Source organism: Apus apus, chromosome 16 (genome assembly GCF_020740795.1).
Source record: "Apus apus isolate bApuApu2 chromosome 16, bApuApu2.pri.cur, whole genome shotgun sequence".
Classification (NCBI taxonomy): Eukaryota; Metazoa; Chordata; class Aves; order Apodiformes; family Apodidae; genus Apus; species Apus apus.
Genome location: NC_067297.1, coordinates 11,999,832 through 12,021,556, shown reverse-complemented (window position 1 = coordinate 12,021,556; position 21,725 = coordinate 11,999,832). Strand labels below are relative to the sequence as shown.

At 41.1% G+C, this 21,725-nt stretch overlaps 1 protein-coding gene and 1 long non-coding RNA gene across 5 annotated transcripts in view; both read left to right on the top strand.

The window, feature by feature from the left end:
* Positions 1-7,860, top strand: part of IFT81 (intraflagellar transport 81) — a 38,521-nt gene extending 30,661 nt beyond the window's left edge. The window contains exons 13-18 of one of the 4 annotated variants that reach the window (XM_051634223.1): positions 216-305; positions 1,278-1,364; positions 2,405-2,476; positions 2,567-2,652; positions 5,319-5,364; positions 6,308-7,860. In XM_051634223.1, the coding sequence (XP_051490183.1) occupies positions 216-305; positions 1,278-1,364; positions 2,405-2,476; positions 2,567-2,652; positions 5,319-5,364; positions 6,308-6,490 (564 nt within the window). In that variant the 3' untranslated portion in view covers positions 6,491-7,860. The other 3 variants (XM_051634224.1, XM_051634225.1, XM_051634227.1) reach the window with 3 other exon arrangements.
* Positions 7,861-13,298: 5,438 nt separating this feature from the next.
* On the top strand, positions 13,299-21,204 carry LOC127391534 (uncharacterized). The gene is made up of 3 exons (XR_007891050.1): positions 13,299-14,277; positions 15,077-15,238; positions 20,186-21,204. It is a non-coding gene; the product is annotated as an uncharacterized LOC127391534 (long non-coding RNA).
* The last annotated feature ends 521 nt before the right edge of the window (positions 21,205-21,725 follow it).

The following is a 21,725-nucleotide window of genomic DNA, read 5'->3' as shown; positions in this document are numbered from 1 at the left end:
GGGAGCAGAATTTGTCTTATTTTTGGTAGTGACCCCCCTGCACCAAGGGCTCTTTTTCCCTCTTCATTAGGCCTGATGTATGTTAGATTCTATATAGTCAGGCTTCATGGCACCTTTTTTTTTTTTCCTCCCCCATATTTGGATTTTTTCCCCCTTCTTTCTTTTCACATTCCTAATAATATAAATTGATGTTTATTGTTTTGTCCCTCTATCAGGTAAAAAAACTGAATGCAGTGGTGGCAGAGAAGAAGGCGAGCTTAGCTCCTGTCATCAAAGAGCTCAGGCAGTTGCGTCAGAAGAGCCAGGTGAGCAGAAACACTTGTCTCCTCTGTAAATCAATTCAGAGTCCAAACACCTTCATGTACAGCTCTCTGTAATGCTGTACAGAGGCACCATTAACTCTGAAGGAAGGCTGGAGGTAGCAGAGTGGGTCAACAGTGATTTGCAACATTGAAAAGACTGGAATTCATAAAAGCTGATAGTGCGGGCACAAAACCAGGCTGAAAAATTCATCCCTTATAGCAATTAAAATAATTACTACACCAAGGGAAAAGGAAAAAAATCCAGGTTCAAAACCATAGCAAAGTTAGTACTGAAATGGGTTTCAAAGCTTTTCCTGCATCCCAGCACTGATGATCTCAAGTAACACTCTCCTTTTTAAAGGGATTGCAAATAATACCTCATCCAAATAGTTGAGTGCATTGGTCGAAGTTCTGCATTAGTCTGCAGGAATGACAGATCTGTCCATTTGTTTTCAAAATTGTATAGACCTGAAAAAAAAGTCATTCAGGTCCACAGCCACTGTGAGTTGGCTCCTTGCCATGGAAGTAAATAGAGCTGTCCATTTATCAACCCAGTTCCCAGACAACTTCCCTTTGATGGTTCTATGAAGTGACAGCAAACAAAACCCAGCTAAGGTGTTTGTTGGGTGCAACCAGAGAGCTGGCTTTTCACCCCTAGCAAGTATATTCATCCTTTCTTAATCCTTATTTTTATAATTATTTTTCCTTTCTTCTTGCAAACCCTGCCACACTAAAGCTGTGGGTGTGCTGTAAAGAGGTGATTGCATCTGATGTTGGGGTGTGCACAGCTGATCCTCCAGCATGTGGAGTGTTACAGTGGCTTCCCCGTGTGCCGGGGTGTTCATGTGAGTGTCTGTGAGTGGGCCAGGAGCTGAGGCTGGTGTGTGACACCGACAGGAACACAGCCTGCCTGAATGCCACATGTCAGTTGATTGAAGATTCCATTGATGTTCCCTTGTGCCTCTTTCACATAAGGAATTAACTCAAGAATGTGATGAAAGAAAGATCCAGTATGACAGTTGTGCGGCAGGGCTGGAGAGCAACCGCTCTGCGCTGGAGCAGGTAAGGGGGTGGCGGGGTCAGGCAGAGGAATGAATGCTGTGCAACATGTTACTCACTCTGGTACAATATTTTCCCTGCCTTCCCTCTGGATATGGAAAGTACAAATCCACTTCAGGTGGAAATGAGTCAGTGGTGATCCACAACTTTGCATATCATGCCTGAAGCTGCTGAGGACTCGCTACAGTCACACAGCTCCTGCTCTGAATAGCAACAAGTGAACTCAGTGGTACATCAGTCCACCCTCCCACATTTCTGTGGCTTAATCCAAACAAAGTAAAAGAATCCACAGGTGAACCTACTATGAAGAAAACCTTCCATAAGAAATATTTTACAGCAATCAAGGCTTTTTTTTCTTGGCAGACAAATCCTAGCCATTTTCTAACAGAAGAGGACAGCCACAGCCACTGGTGAAGCTGGACATGACTGTCAGCAAACTCTGGCGCTTGAACTGTAGAATTCCATTTTCCAGCTGATAGTCTCAAAATCACATGGTGACAGAGCTTTGGAGTTGCCACCTGCTTTGTGACCTGGAGTACATGAATTCCATTTGGATTATTGGGGGTTTTTTGGTATGGACCAGTTAGAGATGGGACTAACCCACTGTCTCCGTAATCCTCGACATAATTATTGAAAGCTAATTAACATACTGTTAACATGTCCATAGCTTCTAATATACATTTGGCAGCTGCATTCTAGGAAATACTTTCTCACAACTGTATTTAGCACTTAAGTTGTGCTTAGAACAAGAGTCTTGGCAGCACTCGTGAAGTGTCTGTTAGAAGCCAGTGATATTAATAAACACCTATTAGCAACCATTTAGCATCTCTAACTGGGACTGAAACTGCACATCTAAAGAATTCAGTTGTCTCCCACTTTAAAAGAGACTTCTGTAAAGCCCAAATTATATAAAAATGTATGAAATTAACAATTCAGTATTGTGCCTGTTTCTGTTAAGGGCTCTGATGGTTTATTTGCATCACAGGGCACCCCCTCTGTGCTTCCAGGGACAGTGTCCTTTGAAATCTTATTCCCTCCCACAGGAAGTGAAAAGCCTTCTTGAGGAGTGTGTTCAGGAAGAAAGCAACTACCATTACATCAACTGTATGAAGAGGGTAAGATCCCAAGAGGGACCACATTCTTCCTTGTGACATGAAACAGCAACTGTAACCTTTACTTTTTTAACATTATGAGTTTGTTTCTAGAACCTGGCAGTCCAGCTGGAGCGTGCTAAGGAAGAGATGAAGGCCTATGTCACCCCAGACCCACGGGGGAAGAGAAAGACAATTCGGTAAGTGGGTCAGTGGTTTCCTTTGTGGTAACTCAAAGGATATTCCTAAACTGAGGTTGAAGTTAGAAGTTTTCTCACTGGGATTTGACCTGGAGGAGTTCACCTGATACTCTCTCAGGAGGCACTGAGAGATGAGGTCATCTTCCTCCATCAGATCCTTCATGGAGGTTGTCCTGATGCTCCTTGCACTGGTACCAGTGGAGATGCATCTCCTGCAGTTCCTGAACATGATGGTCAGTAGGAAATGAAGGGCTAGTTAATCTCCATCACAGAGACCACCTGCAAGGATCTGAGGCATGAAAACGTCTAAACACTATGTAGGAAACAATGTAGGAAAAATACAAGTAAGAAAAGAATCAAAACTACTAATGTTAGGGTGGGAGAAGAAAAGGATGTGGAGACAGAATATGAGTGGAGGCGAAGAAGCCTCTTATTCCATCTCACAAAATAATGGAAGGCTGTAGAAAATAAAAGATGTAATGTAAGATGATAAAACAGCAAAACGAAGCAGAAGGATGAAAAGAGAAGTGGCTGCTGGAAAAAATCTTAGTGTTGGTGTGAATATTGATCAATGTGAAAGGCAAGAGGACCCAGCCCCGCAGCTGGGGGGAAGCAGGTCAGGCAGCAGGCACTGGCCTTTTATGGCCTGGCAGGGAAGGGGAGGGTCTGGGTTTATCCACAGATGCTCAGCAAAAAAAATGCTCCAACTGAAACACTTGTGAAATGAGCAGCCACCATGTGAGCATCCACACAGCCAAGCCAGCAAAGCCAAATGCTGGAATGAAGTGTGAGTCCAGCTCTGTCATCCCAGGTATGGGAGGGGAATGTGCCCCGAGCATACCCACTCCCCTGCTGTCCTTGTTTCACTTGCTAACTGTGGGCACAGAAGGTGGGGAAAGGACCCTCCCACTGTGACTATACACACTTCTGACCTTCTGTAAGAGGTCACAGACCTGTTGCATTTCAGTGAATTACCACCAAGTTGAATATAGAGATCTCTGCAAAATAGAAAATGAGACCATGAATTTTTTTCCCTAGACATGGCTGTAGAGTGTGAATGTATTTTTCAGCAGGCACTGGAATGTAAACGGAGTGAAAATGAGCCATAAATAGAACAGCACTTTCCTAACAACGTATTGAACAAAAAATGTCTTAATTCTGACCCTCTTTATTGAATATAAACTCTCTGTTCCTTGGAGTCACTCCTTAGGAATGTGAAAAGTTAATTTTTTTTTTCTCTAAAAATAGAAAGTTGTGTGTTTTTTAATGAAGTTATTAAGTTGCATTCTTTCCAGTCGTCATTATAAATAGTAAAGGAAAACTTAGTAGGAAAGATACCTAATCTTGTGATGATTACTTTGAAAACTCTGCTTTAAAAAAAAGTATGTTCTTGAGGCCAGAGGTGTGGGAACATGCTGTGGGCAGGGGAAAGGAGGACATTCCATGTGGCTTTGTCTCTGGTTTGGTGAGGCTTGATCAGCCGTGCAGCAGCTCCTGGAGCAGCCTCAGGACAGCTCTGGTGTGTTCTGGCTAGAATTGTCCAGGAGTGAGAGATCAGAAAAGGATCCAGCTTCATTCCTTGCCCATCTGTCCTTCAGGGCATTTGGCAGGCAGCACCAGGTGGCTGGGGGCCCAAGTGCTCCAGTGGGAATGGAAGGAATATCAGAGGGGTGATGTCTTGGTGCTACGCGGCTGCTCCCGGCACTCCAGCACCTGCCTGCTCTGCTGTCGTGGAGGCTGATACTGCTGTCTGGAAATTAGGATTTTTCCATGCAGTGTTCTACTCTGAGCTATTTGGAAATTTCTTTAGATGAGTTATTTAGTATTCCTCTCACAAACTCTTGATCTCCAAGTGTGTACCTGTTATACACAAAATATAATATGTGATTTTTTTTCAGGTGAATCTGTGAAGAGTTTTTTTTATTGTTGCATTTCAAAAAACTTCTGAGTACACAGTCATGTGTCTGAATCCTGCTGTTGTGCTTTGCATATTATATTGTCGGGTTTCATATGTCAGAAAGTGATCCAGCCACTTGTTACAGACAAAGGTGCACAGCCAAGATTTTTAATACTGAATGTCAGCAGTTCTGCTTCTAAGCCTATATTTAGGCACCCAAATGTGACGGCTGCTCTCTGCAAGTGAGGAATGCACAGAGGTTCCACTGCAGTCATTGGATTTATCAAACCTGGAGTGAAAAACTATTGGCCCCCATTCCTGTCTTTTCCCACTATTTCTAAGGCTACATTGACAGCAGTTAAGGGCTGTGGATTTGGAAACTCCTGACGCTTGTATAAATGAGGCAACCGTGGCTAACCTCAGAATATCACTGGGATAAATGTGTTATTAAAAAGGGTTCAAGTCTATCTTATCAAAATGATCTTGCTGCTGTTTTCAAGGTGGAAGGAGTGGTGATCATGCCTGCTTCAACAATGTAAGAGATCTTACCCAATATCACTTTTCCCAACTGCACATCTAAGATAATCAGAGAGATCTGGACCTCAATGTCAAGGGATATGTTGCCCAATGATAAATAGGTTTTTTCCTGCTGCTTCTTCTATTCAATTATGAACCTCCCAAAACTTCCATAATTTTCCATGCTTGCATCATTATCCTGTCCTATTACACGGTATCAAATCAAATAAAAATTGTTTTCTATTTCCTTTAGAGAACAATATACACAAATGATCGTTGAACATGAAAACCTTGGGAAGGTAAGAACGAGGGGTTTACCTTGTAAAACATGGTGCATTTCCTGGCTTTGTGGGGCTTATTACCAAAGGCTGTGGACAGTCTTTTATAAAAAGCATATTGCAGCCTACAAAGAAAATTCCATTACTGCTGGCTTTGGTAACTAATACCCTGAAGAGAGATCGTGCTGGCTCTCCAGGGCTTGATTTCTTGCAGAGTATAGCATGAGCTGCTTGTAAAAGATAGTCAGACAGCTTAACATGACAGCATATTCCCTGAAAACCATTTGGATCAGAAACTGAAACATGGGCATAACGAACTGCCAGCTCAAATTTTATGTTGTATATAAAGCAACCTGTTGAAGACAATAAATTTTGAGCCTGTCAGCCTTATCACTGTTGTTAAAGGCCAGGGGCTCATCGGCGCAGCAGTGTTAAACAAAAGCAGTTGTCCATTTTTAATTTTGTATGAAGCTTGGGTCAGCATGGATGAGATTAGGCTCACCAATTCCCACTAAACATCTTTCTTTTATTAGTTTCCTTTTTATGAGTCAGTCTGTGAGCAATTTTTACAGTCTTGAGCTGCCACTATAAATAATCAGTAGCGGGTTTCGTTGTAAAACATTCATTTGGTGTTTGTAATGCCATGATGTGAATCCATTGCAGCTTGCAACTTGATACTGCAAGAGCTCTGTATGGAAATAAACTCAGAATTTTAGTAGAACTTCTCAAATAGATAAGACTGTCATGGAGACAGTTTTAAAACATTGAAATAATTGTCAATCCATACAAAGCAGATATCTCAGTCCCAGATGTTAAAGCATTTATCACTTGCAATGAATATGATCAACTTGAACAAAATATTTCAGTAGTATATAAAAATCATTGACATTCCAAGCTGCCTATGTGAGCAATTTTTGTCATGTAGAACTGTTCAAAAAATGTAATATTTTTGTATTTTTAACAGAAATTACGAGAGAAGCAGAAAGTTGTACGGGAAAGCCACGGGCCAAATATGAAGCAAATGAAAATGTGGCAGGATTTTGAGCAGTTAATGAAATGTAAGAAGGAATGTTTTCTGAAACAACAACAAGAAACAGCCATTGGGCAGGTCATTCAGGAAGAAGGCAAAGACAGGCTTGTGTTATAAACTCTTCCTTCTTGCTACCAACATGCAGTAGGAAGACAGGTGTGTTCCCAAAGGTAACCTCTTCCTAAATATTGTTGCTTTCTTAATTTCCACATCAATTGGTGGCATGTTATTTGGCTTTGGTGGATAAACAGAGAGCAATTAACCACTTGATGAAGCCTTTCCTCCATTGCTGAAGTGACAGCACTGCGTGGTCAGATAGATCAGTTATGGGAGCTGTGCGAGGGAGAAGCTCATCATAAATCTTTGTTTTATGGGGCTGGGAATGGCATGTATCTGCATAGAGATCAAAGGAAAATAAACCCTTTTCCAGGGTCACAGAAAACTTCTGTAATTGCTCTGCTCCTTATTCTGTATCACTAAGGTTACGTTTTTGCAAGGCCTGGGACTTGGTGTTGTATAATTGTGGCCCTCCTGGCTTGGCCCTCTCCTTTGCTATTGTCTTTATTCATCTGGTGTGACTGCAAGAATGGAGCCATTTTCACCCTGAGCTGCACAGTCCCTGCCTGCACACTCCCAGTCATACTTTCCTTGCACGGTTGAATTAAACTGATTGTGCTTCCAGGAGACAGTTCATTGCTACAGTGTCAGGAGTAGGTTCTGAGAACAATTACTTGGGTTTTGAGCTTTCTCCATTATCTGTTGTTGTTGTTTTTAACAAATGTACTTTTCTTGCACATGTTCCACCCTCTGATTTTTCTGAGTTGCCCCTGGGCCAGTGTAAATGGGGGTTGACTAAAGGCTGTCTCCACTGAGGCCATGTGGGGCTGTTTGGCCTGTGCAGTGTGGTTCCAAAGTGATGACACTCCCCAGAGTGGGTCATGCCAGGCTGGAGGGTTATTGATGGATGGAAACACGGCACAGTGGCTCCTGTGTATGGCAGGGTGTGCAAAACAGGCAGATAGGCAAGGCTGCCCTGTCCTCTGGCTTTGACCCATGAGCCACAGGCAACTGTCACTGTCCTTAAAACTACACCATGAGACCCAGAGCTGAGCCAGGGCAGGAGGAATGTAGGTGGGGCTTGAAAGTGTCCCTCACGCTTCATCGATTCGGATGAGCACCTCTCAGCCACTATCAGAGATCAGAAGCAGAAAGATAAGCCTGTGGGGCCAGAGCTGCTGCTCTTCAGTCTCTTGGCTTATTGAATTTTCAGATAGGTTGGGTGTTTTAGTTTTTTTTTTTAGTTTTTCCTGCCTGAAATAGAATATCTTTTCAGGATAAAAAAAAATATTTTTGCTTTCTTTGATACCTGACTATGAGATCTTCTGTATCAAGAGAGTGTGGTAATAATATAGTTCCTAGTTTGCCTTTGCGTTAAATGTCTTTGTTAACAGACTAAAATAAAATCCAATTACTATGCTTTGACTGTATGATATTCCTTTTTTTTTTCTTTTACATTTCTTAAATGAAAGAAGGTAAATTGTTAGTGACAAGGAGCTTGCTGAGCCACAGGCAAAAGAGGTTTAAATGGGTCATTAATGAAATTTATTTCAGATGCCCCCAAAGTATTCAAAACTGCAGGAAATGTGTAAGGAGTGGGTCTCAGATCCATAGATTCCCAGGACATCCTCATGTAAGCCCTCCCACGCTGCTGGATAGCTGAAGATAGTCTTTCCCAACAGCTGAACACTAATCTTCCCAGGACAAGGAGAAGCAGCACATTTTCCCTATGGACATTTTGGTGAGTGTGGAAGGAAGGCTGTGGTGCAGGACATAGGCACAGGAGTTGGCCAGAGTGGGGAGAACCTGCTGCATTGCCATCACCCACTGCTTCCAGGAGTTCACAGATTCATAGAAGGGTTTGGGTTGGGAGGGACACTGAACATCATCTAGTTTCAACTTCCTGCATGGGCAGGGACACCTCCCACCAGACCAGGTTGCTCCAAGCCCCACCCATCCTGGCCATGAACACTTCCAGGGATGGGGCAGCCACAGCTTCTCTGGCAACCTGGGCCAGTGTCTCACCACCCTCACGGTAAAGAATTTCCTCCTAGTTTCTAACCTAAATCTCCCCTCTTATAGTTTTAATCCTTTTCCCCTTGTCCTCTCACTCCCTGCCCTTGTCCAAAGACCCTCCCCAGCTTTCCTGGAGCCCCTTCAGGCACTGGAAGATGCTCTGAGGTCTCCCTGGATCCTTCTCTTCTCCAGGCTCAACAGCCCCAACTCTCTCAGCCTGTCTTCATAGCAGAGCTGCTCCAGCCCTCAGATCAGCTTTGTGACCCTCCTCTGGACTTTCTCCAGGAGCTCCATGTCCTTATGTTGGGGGCTCCAGAACTGGACACAGTGCTCCAAGTGGGGTCTTACGAGAGCTAAGTTAAGGGGGAGAATCCCCTCCTTGCCCTGCTCATCACTCTACATGGCAGGAGAATGGGCTGGGGTGAGGCTCTGAAGGGAGGCCATATCAGCTGGGAAGGAAGCAGCTCAGGAGAAGGACAGATGCAGGCTGTGGGGACAGCCACCTCCAGGGACACCCATATGCTTTCTCTAGTTATTACCAGACTGTGCTGTCCTGGAGGGCCTGAAGAAAGTTGTAGTGGTCACAAACCTGGAGTTCTAAAAGAGGGTTTTGCTGAATACTTGCCAGCAATAGTAAAATAACAGACAACTAGATGTGAGACATGCTGAAAAGATGGGATAATCACCAAAAATGGGCATTTAGGTTACTTAGGAATCAGCCTATGGTTCAGAGTCACCAGGCAGGGCAGGGAGAAAAGGGATTTCACAGACTTCAAGTCAAAGCTTGTAACAAACCCTTAAAACCTCTATTTGACTAGACTATTTATGCAAAGATGAATTACATGGATTAGCCTGCTGCCCAGGAAGGAGCAGTGCTTTTGAAATTCACAGCAATGATGTAGAGTAAGATGGAGTATAATCATTTTTCTTAGTTTTCAGTTCAGAGTTACCTAAAAATAGTTCATCTTTCTTCCTTGTAAAAACAGTTTATTGCTGGTTACTCAAAGATGACGTGATTGTTGTTCTGATCTGATTAGTGTCCTGTCATTTGTACTGTACCAAGAAAGGGCACACAGATTATACACTTGAGCAGCAGCAAAATGGCTTTCTGAGATGAAGCAGAAAAACATAATAACTGTTCTGAAAAGAAAACTGGAAAAACTCAAAAGCTATTTTTAGCTTTTTATGTAAGTGGACATTTAATAAATGTAGCTTTGATGGACTCCGTTCACTGGCTTTTCCACTTAGCTCAGGATTTGATGGGAACAGTCAAAAATCTTTGATTGACTTTCACAGTCAGAGCTTTACTTCCTAAAAAGCTTACTTCTAATTTTTTCACTTTGTTGTTATTAATAGCCTAGCTGATGAACTAATAAGATTAAACATGCCATATGGAAAAATACCTCCCTTTCCCTTCTGAAGGGCCAAATAAATTAAAAAATGTGGGTAGTTAAATCTGGGGCCTCAGCACTTACCAGATTTCTCCCAGTTGGAACACTGATCCGAGCAGTCACTCCTGAGCAGCACCTCACTTTGTTCCAAAAGGCTTCTCCTTAACTTTTACCAGAACTGGATGAGGAAGTATCCCAGCTATAAATCCACCACAGTAGTTCTGCAGCTTTGTGTTATTTGTCATGTTGCCTTCAGCTGTCCTTAGAGCTACAGGCAAGTTCCACATGGACCTAAGAGATTAAACAGTTACAGCATCAGACATAGGCATGAAAAAAACAATACATCTACTGAGTTACACAACCAGCCATTTTACCATCTGGGTATCAGATTATTTGGTTTATATTAGAAGTACCATTTTACTTCCATTTGAACTATTAAAAAAAAAAAGTTCTTAGACTTCCTTAAGCAACCCAAATATAGGAGTACTTATTTCTGTATGTTTACACACAGATATTACTAGTAATGAAGTTATATGAGTATAGTTGCCCACAATCACAAAAGTTAGGCCCTGCTATAGAACTATGTTTAATTGTACTGATTTCTAGAACTTTCTTGATAAGATTTTCAAACAGTGTGATGCTGCTCACTGTTCTAAACCACAATACAGGGTTTAGCAACAGTTCAGTTCCTAGAAAATGTCCTCATGGTGAGGATGTTCTGATTAATAAGCAGGGATAGGATAGTCCCCAGTCAGCAACATGAAACCTGCTCAAGTGACTTGCTGGTTGAGGAACTGGAAATGAATTCCAAGCTGCTGCTCCTTAGATAATGATTTCAAGTCTGGCCCAGATGAAGAGCAACTCTGAGGTTCCTGCTCACTGCCTGCTGGCTCCTCACCCATCACCTGTGCAGAGCCACTTGGCAGGGTCAGTCCAGTTCCTAAATCACCACCCTGCCTGTGTTTGGTGAGCCTGGAGCCAGCTTCCTGGTGAAGGCAACAGACATGACTGAAAGACCAGGGAGACTGAAGTGCTGTCAGCTGAAAGCTGTCCCCTTGGGAGAAAGGTCATGACACCCTGACACTGTGGTGTCTGGGAATCTGTTAGTCCCTCATCTTGGCTGTGGATGAGGAGGGTGCTGGTGCAGCTCTGGTTGGTCTCATTGGCCCCATTGGGAACACAACTGACATTTTCATGGACATGCCAGAGTTCCAGTGAGGAAGTATTACATGAATCAACAATTTTATCACAAGGTACCACCTGTCTGGACAACACCCAATTGGGTAGTTGTTTTTTAACAATCAGAATTTGACCTATTTCCAGCTTGTTTAGTTCTTTAACTTCTCAGCAGGAATTTAAAATAGGCTCCCTAAATTCCCTCTTTCTGTAGTTAGTTCCACAGTTGTAGTCTCTAGACTCCCAAGGCAAACTGTTTTATTTCAAGGTCACTGGGTGAAAAGGGATATTTTATCACAATTGCATGAGACTGATTTTCATTATTCCAGTTTTTACAGACAAAAACATGCCAGAGGCCACTGAGATGTCACACAGGGTGAGGATCTGGTGTTGGAGCGGGGAGCAAACAAAGTCCAAATCATCAGCAGGAACTGTGAGGCAAACGATGCCCTCCTTGCTTCCACAAAACCCTCACTGACTTCAGTGGGAATTTTGCCAAAATCAGGTCTGCTGGATTTAGCTTCTGACACAACAAGCAGGAATTAAAGGGCCAGCATCAGACTTAGAAGACACAGAGACTAGAACGGTAACTATCCAAAAGAAATACTTTCATCCAACACAAATCAATGTTCCGTTAGACACAGTGGATGTTTTTCTCAGCCCAAAAAATCAAAATACACAAGTCATGAGTAGTATGGTTTGATTTTTACTAGACATCTAGCAGAGGCTGTCTTGCACAAGTCTAGTATTTATAGTGTTGATCATTAAAATACAACTTTATGCCTTTCCTTATATTTAAAGGCATTTATTTATGAATTTAAAATAAGTACATTTTTACCCTTTTTTCTTGCATTTGCATACCTCATAGTGTTGGAAAATAGTATGGTTTTAAAAATCAGGAGGCACACAAGCAGCACTTTCTGAGTGCCAGGAACTGGAGTTCTTTTCCTGCAAATGGATCCACACAAGCCAGTGTCTGTTATGCTGCTTCAGTTCAGTCTGTCATTACAGAATAACAGGTCATTTTGAAGCTTCTAAATTTGACTGCAACTGCTCGAGTTTTAAAACCACTCATTTATACAATAAGCACTTAATTAGGTCTACTCTTGAAACAGGATAAAGCCAAATCCTGCAGTTTGATAATACCAGAGAAAATGCAGTTGATAGGAGTATGGAAAATGGGATCTTACCAGTTTTCAAAGATAAATTCCTTTCTCCCTACTTCTTTTCCCTGGAATGGAATGGAATGGAAAATGTGCCTGGCACTCAGGGAACAACAACCAAACCATACAGGCATCCATCAGGTACAAATAATAATCATGTAAGGGAAGTAATGAAGGAATCAATTTCACAGTTTCTTCTTTATGAATTTTACAACTGCTTCATACTGAAAAAAAAACCCAGAAAATTCTTAAGATTTTGTGCAATTAAAAATTCTAGATTTTAATGCTTTTTTTTTACTGGATTAGTGGGTTTTTTTGATGGCAGTTGAAACTCTAAGGTTATAAAATATTAATAAGCCAGCAATTTACTTGGTTTACACTATTGCAGCATTTTCTGGTGAGTAACTGGGTGTTTAGGCCTTTCTCTGCAGTTATCACAGAACTCTCAAAGCCATTAGTGAAGAATTACCAAAAGTGAAAACTGCTGATTAATTTGAGATTCTAAAAATTGAAAAATTCCAATGCTAAAAATCCCATGAAAATGATGCATTTTGCTTTGCAGCTGCTATTTAAATGATGCAGTGCTCCAAGACTGCCTTCTGTGGACTGCAGCATTCAAAACCTTTCAATTGTTTGAAGCATTTCTGATTGTTCCCATCTCCCTTATCCTGGGCTTTAAAGCTCCCTGTGTTTTTATGGCATGTTAAAAAAAAGCCAGAAATGTATCAGAACACTGGAAGTCACCCACAGACAACCTGTTCCACTAATAATTTACATTTGTGTTGCATCTTTTGTCCTAAAGGATTTCTCTACATCGTTTCATGTAGGCTGGTGAAGCTGTTCAGGTATCTGCATGAGTGAGCTAGAAAGGAGTGAGAGATCTAGTTAATGTTCAGAGAACAGCAATGAAAATTGGGCATTTGTTATTTCATGGGCAATGACAACATCATCTCAAAATAAGCTCTCCCTAGGAAAGTATCTCCCACAGCTAACAGCTAGAAAGCAATATTAATTCTTCTAAAAAAGAGGTAGAGTCTGCCTTACCTCACCGTGGGTTGTTACTGTTGTGCTGACTGTTCCTTTTGTATTTTTATTTACTACACAGTACTTCACTTGTATGTGAGATGCATCACTTCACAATTTATATCCACTGAAGGTTCTTTCCTGCCCGTTGATTTAATTGAATGAAGTGAAGGTTGGTCGTAAAACACCATGAGAGGGAGAACTCATATACTGGAAAAAGCACTATAAATATTTTCCTGGGATCATGAGCACAACCTTGTAACATTTCACCTCCTGTGGTGGAAAGAATTATACAATCCTTCTATGAGACATCTTCAAAGTGTTTACAATTCCATCCCAAATGAGCGTGGCTTTTTTTATTTTAAGTGTAAAGGAAACATCCCATAATTCTTAATTCTGTTATCAAAGTTAGTTTTGACTTTTGAAGGGATTCACTTGCTGGTGACTTGGAAGTGTCAAACAAATGTTCGACTTTTATTCTGACACTTCTTGAAGAATTTGATTGAAACTAAATATGTCCAGATAACACCCAACAAAGTTCCCCTCTTGTGTTTGTTTCAAGATATTTTTGGAAACAACAGAGGCGACCTTGGATGGGGCTGCTTTTCCAATTTAGGGCTTCATTTGGTCTAAGAGAGTACAATTATACTCTTCAATCCTTTCACGTACCTGCAAATGAGACAGTTTTATTTTATGCCATTGGAGAATTGTTTTTCTGTGCCTTCTTCACAGCGTGGATCTCTTTAGGATAAGAATTATTTTAGGTAATCAACAGTCACTTTCAAATGTACATATAAATAGTCCTCCCATGTATTACATGTCCCTTAAACCCATTGTGTAATCTAAAAGAGCAGTGCTCCTTTGTGCAGGACTTCTGCTGCTGGTAATAAAGAAGTGTTAGCTTTTCTCTTTGCTTATAGACATCAAGAACCTGCTTTCAAGCCAGAGCTCACACAGACTTGATGTAAAGTCAAAATGAGGAGAGTGGTGATGCTGGCCAGTGCTCTGGGATGGGCTGCCCATCTCTCCAGATGACAAGAGAAATATTGTTTGTCAAGCCTGAAGTTTAAAAGCCAAGGTTAGGAGCCAGGTTCTCTGTACATCTCAAGTGGGGTGATTGTTTTCCTCTGACTTCTGTTTGCCAGCTGTGCAATTGTATCTATAAAACTTTATTACATCTAATCACTTAAGATGTTTTAAATAGTTTCCACTTAATTCTCTATATAATCAATATATTTTAATTCATTTGTATTGCCCTTTGTTATAGGCAGACTGGTCTCTGTAACAAAATGGAATTGGTTTGTTGCAATGATAATGCAGTTTCACTGCTGTGAATAAAAACAGAATGACAGAGCACAGTATTTGTCATTTATGCTGTACAGTATTTACTCTCCTCAGTAATAATGGTGTCTGGTGTTAATGATAAATACAAAGTATAATGTGGAAACTAGATCTAAACATGCCAGTGGAATCTATTTGACAAAAGTGGTGCATGCACATGCAGATGTAAATACACTGCTTAGGAGTATATTGTTGATATTAATTTGATCACACTTACTGCCAAGGCACATTTTTTCTAGCTCTGTTACATACTCACTGTGACTGATGGCTCAAGTTCTAGCTCTAGAATATCCCATTCCTTGATGTTATGGTATTGTCATGTGAAGTAGTTGGGGACAGCTTATGAGAAGCAACTCCAATCCTGTGAACCTGTGGGGGTGTGAGCACAACTATATTAGCACAGTTGGGGTTAAAATAAACTATTTGGTATAGCAACTTTCCACAGAATCTCAACATAATTAACAAATAATACTCAGTAAAGCCTGCTGACCTTATAGCCAGGCAAACAACTTGCTGCTCTTTGTATTGTTTTCTAGATGAACAAACCACTGTTGGAACGAAACAGAAGGAAAACTAGGAAGCTAGTCCTTGTCTCCAGGCTGTGGCCCAGGATTCCCAACCTGATCTCCCTGAGGAACCCCCCGAGTCTTGTCCTGGGCACGGTTATTCAGACCCCTGGACCCTCGTCCTGAGCCAAGGTTTGGTTTAGTTGAACATAAAGATACTGCAAAGCTCAGGGCATTTCCCAGGGCAGCAGGCAGTGTCCCAGCTTTGGGTATCCTCATGTGACCCCTTCCCCTCCCTAAAAAGTAATTCAGAAGTAAAAGGTCTGTACCTTTGCAGTGTCACCTCCCTGACATGTGTAATGGAAAGGTCATCACAGATCCAGACGAACAAGAGTGAGACAGACAAACAAAAGCAAAGCTGTTTCCTGAAGGAGTTCTTAATTAAATTGTAACCAGGAATTTCAAAGCATAAAAAGCACCACAGCTGTCTTTGTTCAGCTAATGGTGTCAACAAAACTAAAAGGTGAGACTTTTCTCTTACCCTGAGATCTTTTTATAATCCCAGAGTGGTATCAGGAGCAGCAACCCCACACAGAAGCAGAGTGTGTGTGTCTGTAGGCAACACCACGTTATGTCTCTCAGTTACAGACCAGCATCCAGCTCTCTGGGGCAATCCTGTATTTGTGTGCCAATCCTGGGGACATTTTCAGGTTTTGACAAGTGTCTGTTTTCTGCTGGAGCTGAAACACCTTGATTCTACAACCTGACATAGAAATAACAGGAAATTGAATTTTTTTTTCCTTGAACACCTAGAGGAAATTAGAAGAGTTTGAGTATTACTCAATGTTGTCTTCAAAAAATGTAATGATGCATGAGTGTGAAAGCACAGGAAGATAAAAACTGGCTGGCTTAGCAGGGGATGAGAGAGTCTATGCTTCTGGTTTATTGCCCCAGGTCAAAGCTTCTCTGCTCAGCTCCTCAGTGTACTGCCATGGAGGTGGTTGGAATTAGACCTCCAACAGAAAGGCAGCAGATTTATCACTGGAGCACTAATTTTTGCTTTTATATGTGAGCACAGATCCAGGGTAAGCTCAGTTAATGAATAACTCAGTCAACAGTGATAGCTCCTGTTTAGTTTGATAAATGTGGCCTGAAACAAAACCTGAGTTTCTGTTGATATCACATATGACTAAAAATTCAGTCTTGACAGAACAAAGAAAAATTAAATGTTCACATTATTTCTTGGGGAAAAAAACCCAACAAACCCTGGAAAATCATGTTTAAAATAAACCCAGACTTTTTAATGCAAAGTTAAAATTTTCAAAAGAAAACTTAGACTTTTTGAAAAGGAGACTCAGACAAAGGTTCTTAAAGAAACCAAACCCAATTCAAATAGCTTTGATGGAAGAGTCTCCTTACTTAAAATATGTACAGCCTGTGACTGTGGTTCCATTAGAATCAGATGAACTCTTCCCAGCAGGCTCCCAGCAATGCTCACATTCTCCATGGAAAGCCATGGATACTGGAGTTTCATAATAATGGAATTTTTCTCTGATACAGCAGCTGCATCAGAGCCAGTTCTACCTGCATTTGCTGGTGCAATTTATCTTTGTTTGAAACAACCCGTATAGGCACATCCAGTTTTTATAGAAGGGTACTCAACAAACAGTGTGGTTTGCAATGTTATTGCTTCACTGATGCATAAATATTGAATACCTAAAACCAACATTAGCTAATTAAGGTGAGGGTGATTATTGGCTGAAGATAAAGCACACAGTAAGTCAGCATGGATTAAGCCTGCCCTCTTACTGCACATACTGTGGTTGCTCCCTGAATACAATGAGGATGTAGGTTTCCAGGAGATTAAATCCAGCAGTAATTTGCACCTGGAATCTAAAAGAAGGCCAAAAAAAATTAGATGGAGCTTCTTAAATTGCAAGGTGTTGCATAGACTCTATGGAACTTACGCTAAAGCTTCTTCAAAAACAAAATCCCTCCAGTAAAATATTATGGAGAACTATGCTTTTACATGAAATAATTACTTGGGATTTACAAATACATTCTATACAACTTATTTTTACAAGGCACAGACAGTAAGCCAAAATTCACAAAATGCTGTTTCAAAAGCCCATGCATGCACTCCACACACACCTCCTGCCATCAGACCAGAGCCAGCGGTAACCCCAGCCAACCTGCCCAAAGCAGAGCCATCAGAAAACATGTCCTACATAAAAGACTGTAGTTCCCCATAGGACTGCTGTTCCATAGCTATTATTTATCTAATGGTTAAAAAAATTCAGTCCCCACACCTGTGTTCCTCCAGCTGTAACCACCTTGTCCCCATCAGCAAAGTGCCTGTTTGAGTGGCTGCCTGTTAAAAGTTTTGGAGAACTGACCCACCTGAAACCCCCTTTTCAAGGTTTGTTGAGCCACACACTGAGGACACACATGCAGGCTCATGCTCATTGCATAATTTTTTAAAAAATAATACTAAGTGCTGCCAACAAGGTCTGAAGTAAGATGAGTGGGCTAGTTAAAGGACATGAAAGAAGCTGGTCCTGAGCAGAACACACTCCCCCTCCCAGTGCCAGTAGAGCTAAACAGCTGTAAAGGAAAACCCAGAGTGCCCAGGCAGAAAGCCTGTGAAGGACAGCAGGTTTGCATCCTAAAGAATCCTGTCCCAGATGACAAAATTCTTCACTAGTTTATTCCTTGATGGGTTACACCAGCATACAGTGATATATGTCACTGGATAGCTAAGAAAAACCAACTGGTAGCCTGAGAGAAGAGGTGGGACTGCCCTGCTCTGTGGTACCAGGGTCTAACCCCCCTGGCAATTATTGTGAAAATGTTCCTTTCAGTTGTGCTGGCACAAGTCTTTGTGGGGCTGCAAGGTCAGGCTTACCAGGGAGAAAGATGATTCTTAACTCAGTTACTCAGTTTGTAGCCACAAGTAATTGTAAAACACAACTGCAGGGGCAGGAGCAGCAGGCAAGGAGCTGGGAGGGAGTGGGTAGGCACCCAGAGAACCAGGGTCTGGAGCCTCCTGAGCTGCCTTTGCTGTCAAGGAAAGAAACTGCCCCTATGTCTGCAGCTCCTGCTGCCTTGCTGGGCCTCAGTGATCAGCTCAAGTCAGGCTGAAGACAAATAAGAAAAATAACTGCTCCATTAGAAAGTTCATAAGCAAAGGTGAAGTCTCCCCTTCATCCAAACCCATTCCCCAGATGGGATGCTGAGTGACCACAGAGTTAAATAACAAATCACAAGACAGAAACATTTTCTCACTGAGGAGATGCTCACCAGGCATCAGTGTTGGAAGGCAGGAAGTCAGTACTTCAGAGGTGTCATGCTCCTCTCCTTTGTGTGAGTCTCAAAAAATTAAATACAAAGATGCAGAATGATCACCTGGGCTTCTGATTTTCCAGGGAATGCTTTTTCCTCCATAAACTCACTGTCCTTCCCTGACAGAACATATGCATCTGTTCCACTGGAACGTGAAGTTCTGGAAATCTATTTGCCTACATGATGGTATAAATCAGCCTAAGTTGCTTTCCTGGTGTAATGTCTTGGGCAGATCCCTTCCCATTTCCTGAACAGGATTTTGGAACAACCAAAGAGAAAGCAGGCTGCCCTAATTAGTGTAGCCCATTATTTCCATTGAGCCTTGCAGGGCTTCATGAGCTTTATGGAGGGCTGCATTAATGCCCAGACACATCCTACATGTTCTGTAAGGCTGAGAGTTAATAAGAGGTAAAACACAACAATAGGGAGATGATAAAAATGCTTCTGCAAGAAACTGGGGGGAAAATCCAAAATACTGGAATCCAGGTAGGGGTTACTATGTAATTCAGGTAGGTAATATTTTTCAATCTCCTAGGGAATGAAAATTTATAATATGTCATAAACCCTACATCATCATGTTTCTGAAGGTATGAGGGCATGAATGATTTCACACCATGACAGCCTGCTTTGGGTATATGCCTTTGCAAAATGCAAAGAGAAATGTTGCAAAGGAAACATTCCTAACAGTATTTTTCTGAGGAAATGCTTTCATCCTGAGCTTCATTAAAAATAGACATAACTAAGATGAATGTAATAAGAACATTGTAACTGCCAGCAATTCATGCAATACCATTAAGATATGTATAAAAATGTCATTCATAAGATCAAAATGCCCACTTATAGGAAATGTTAGACTCTCCTTATGGTTAACAGGATGGCAATTATTAGAGAAATGATTCACTCCTGCTCTAACCCCTCTGAACTGAATGAACTAACCTCTTTTGAGTCACTCGAGTCACACCTGGCTAGGAGAAAAGAGTCCGACCCAAATAATCTATAATTAGCTCATCAGCTGCTACCACTATTGATCTCCTGAGATCTGGGGTGGCCTGAGCTGCCCTCAATCTCCAGTTGCAGCTCAGAGAACAGACTTCATTCTTGAAAGAAAAGAGAAATTTTTAAAAGACACAGGGAATATTAAAATAATTATATGGGATAATAATCCTTAATTTATTGATGACGATAAATAATCAGAAATCAGATTGTGACCTTGTCAAGCAGAACAGCAGTTCTGTTACTGCCTATGTAACTGGGGGTCTGCTTGCTGCCTTTTATTCTATCTTGCAGCAAAATTCAGGTGCTGTTCAAGTAGATTTAAGTTTTTTATATCAAGTTAAATCTGCCAAAATCCCTGCACAAAAGTTCAGCTGCAAAGACATTCTTTAGACAAATCCATTTTTAGAAAGCAGAAAAGATAACACTGAAGTTATCAAAGAATGAATGTCAATGTTATTCTCATGTATGGGGTATTTAGTGTCTGTTGCCTTTTAAGAACATGATATTCTTGGAATAATTTTCTAGTGCAGCTTTTGCAGTGGTCAGTACATACACGTCATGTATGGCTTGGAAATTTCCCAGTGACATCTCTTACATTAAAATAAATATTTCCATGTTAGTAGCTTGTGCTGCAATTAAATTTAAAATATGATGTGCAAACATTTTGCTTTTATTTGGAGTATCTTATTCACAGCACACCTCTGGGGGCTATTCAATCTGTTTGAAAAGGAAAAGATTATTGTTATCAGGTACAAATAAACCACATCCCTTTCCAATAACACCTCTGTTAAATCCTTCCAGGCACGAACATACTGAGGCACAGAGGATCCCTTGGAATGATCAGAAGGCACTCACACCAACTGCAGGGTCTGTTTTTTCCTCATTTCTGTGGCACATGTTGTATCAGAAATCACAGTTAAAAGATATTTTATGCTCAAAATTGAAATATTTTCTCACATTTAACTCAGCCAAAATTCCTGGGATGGCAGAATTAAATTTGGATTTGTTCTCAAGTGGCAAGGAAGCTACAATATGGAACAATTTCTGTTTTTTTTTTACTCCTAATTACAAAGACTGTTACTTTCTCTGCAGTTACATCATTTTAAAGAGTCATTGGTAGCTGTCAAGTAAGTCCATTGTCTCTGCCCAGAATTTCCTATGAATTTTTTAGAGGAATTTGCATATGTACTGATCTAGAAGAAATAATAATATATTTTTTTTGTAAAATGCAATGACTACAGCAGATGGGAAGTGATATTCTCTGACAAACACTTTCATGTAAGCAGCATCTTAACCTCAGCTGAGACTTTTTTTTCCCATGAGAGGCAGAAAGGTGGACTGCTACCTGAGGGCCAGACCAGGGACCACATCTAAAAATTAGATTCCAGACTGGTCAGACTCAGACTGGGGGGAGAATAATGTTGGTGTTTTCAGTGTCTTTGTCTTCTGCCAATATTTTTATTTTTTGTGGTAAAAATAGCCCTCGAGGAAAAGACCTCACTGCATGTAACTCTTTTTTTTTTCTGTTGAGTCATTTGTTTTGTTTAGGTACCTACATAGAGGTGAAGTTTTACAAAATGCCTTCTGCGTGCAGGAAGAACTCCCCTCTGAACAGATTCTCTACCTGATCATCAGGGGAAGAAATCCATCTCTAGCTGATGATATAACAAGGGCAAGAAAAAGCAGCTATTCAGAGGAGAATTATGTGATTTGGTTAATTTTTATTTTTACTTCTATCTACAATCTCCTCTCCAACAGAAGATCCTTAGTTGCAGAAGAGAAGGCTGATGCCCAGGCTGGAGCAAAGGTGCCACTAAGGACAAGAGGTATTTATTAAGCATTTATTAGCTAATGTACCAGGCACCTAGTGTTGTAAAGGCAATTGTTGTAAAGGCAATTGTGTGTGTCATGTATGTTAACTAGTTAAGGATAAATTCTTCATTTCTTCTAGCTTCTTACCCACTAACTATCACAGGCTACTGTAATTCTCAGGAGTACATATTCCAAATTAAGTTATTCCACATGTGGAATTTTAGAATTAATGATTCCCAAATAACTTGTGCTGAGAAGCTGGAGGCTACAGCTTGGTTCATGTATTTGACACATGCTGACTGCCAAGTTAGGAACCTTTAGGATTTCACCAGAAATCTTCTCCTTTCAGGAACTGTTTAGAGAAACTTTTCCAATTCTCGTATCCTGTAATGAAGGTCTGAATAACTCCAGGTTGCAAACTGAAGTGAAGCAGATTGTAACAGGCTGGTGAACAGGTTAAGCAGCAGCAAAGACCTGTGAGTCTTTGCTGCAAGTGAATCACTAAGAAAAATGCAAAAGGGGAAAAAAA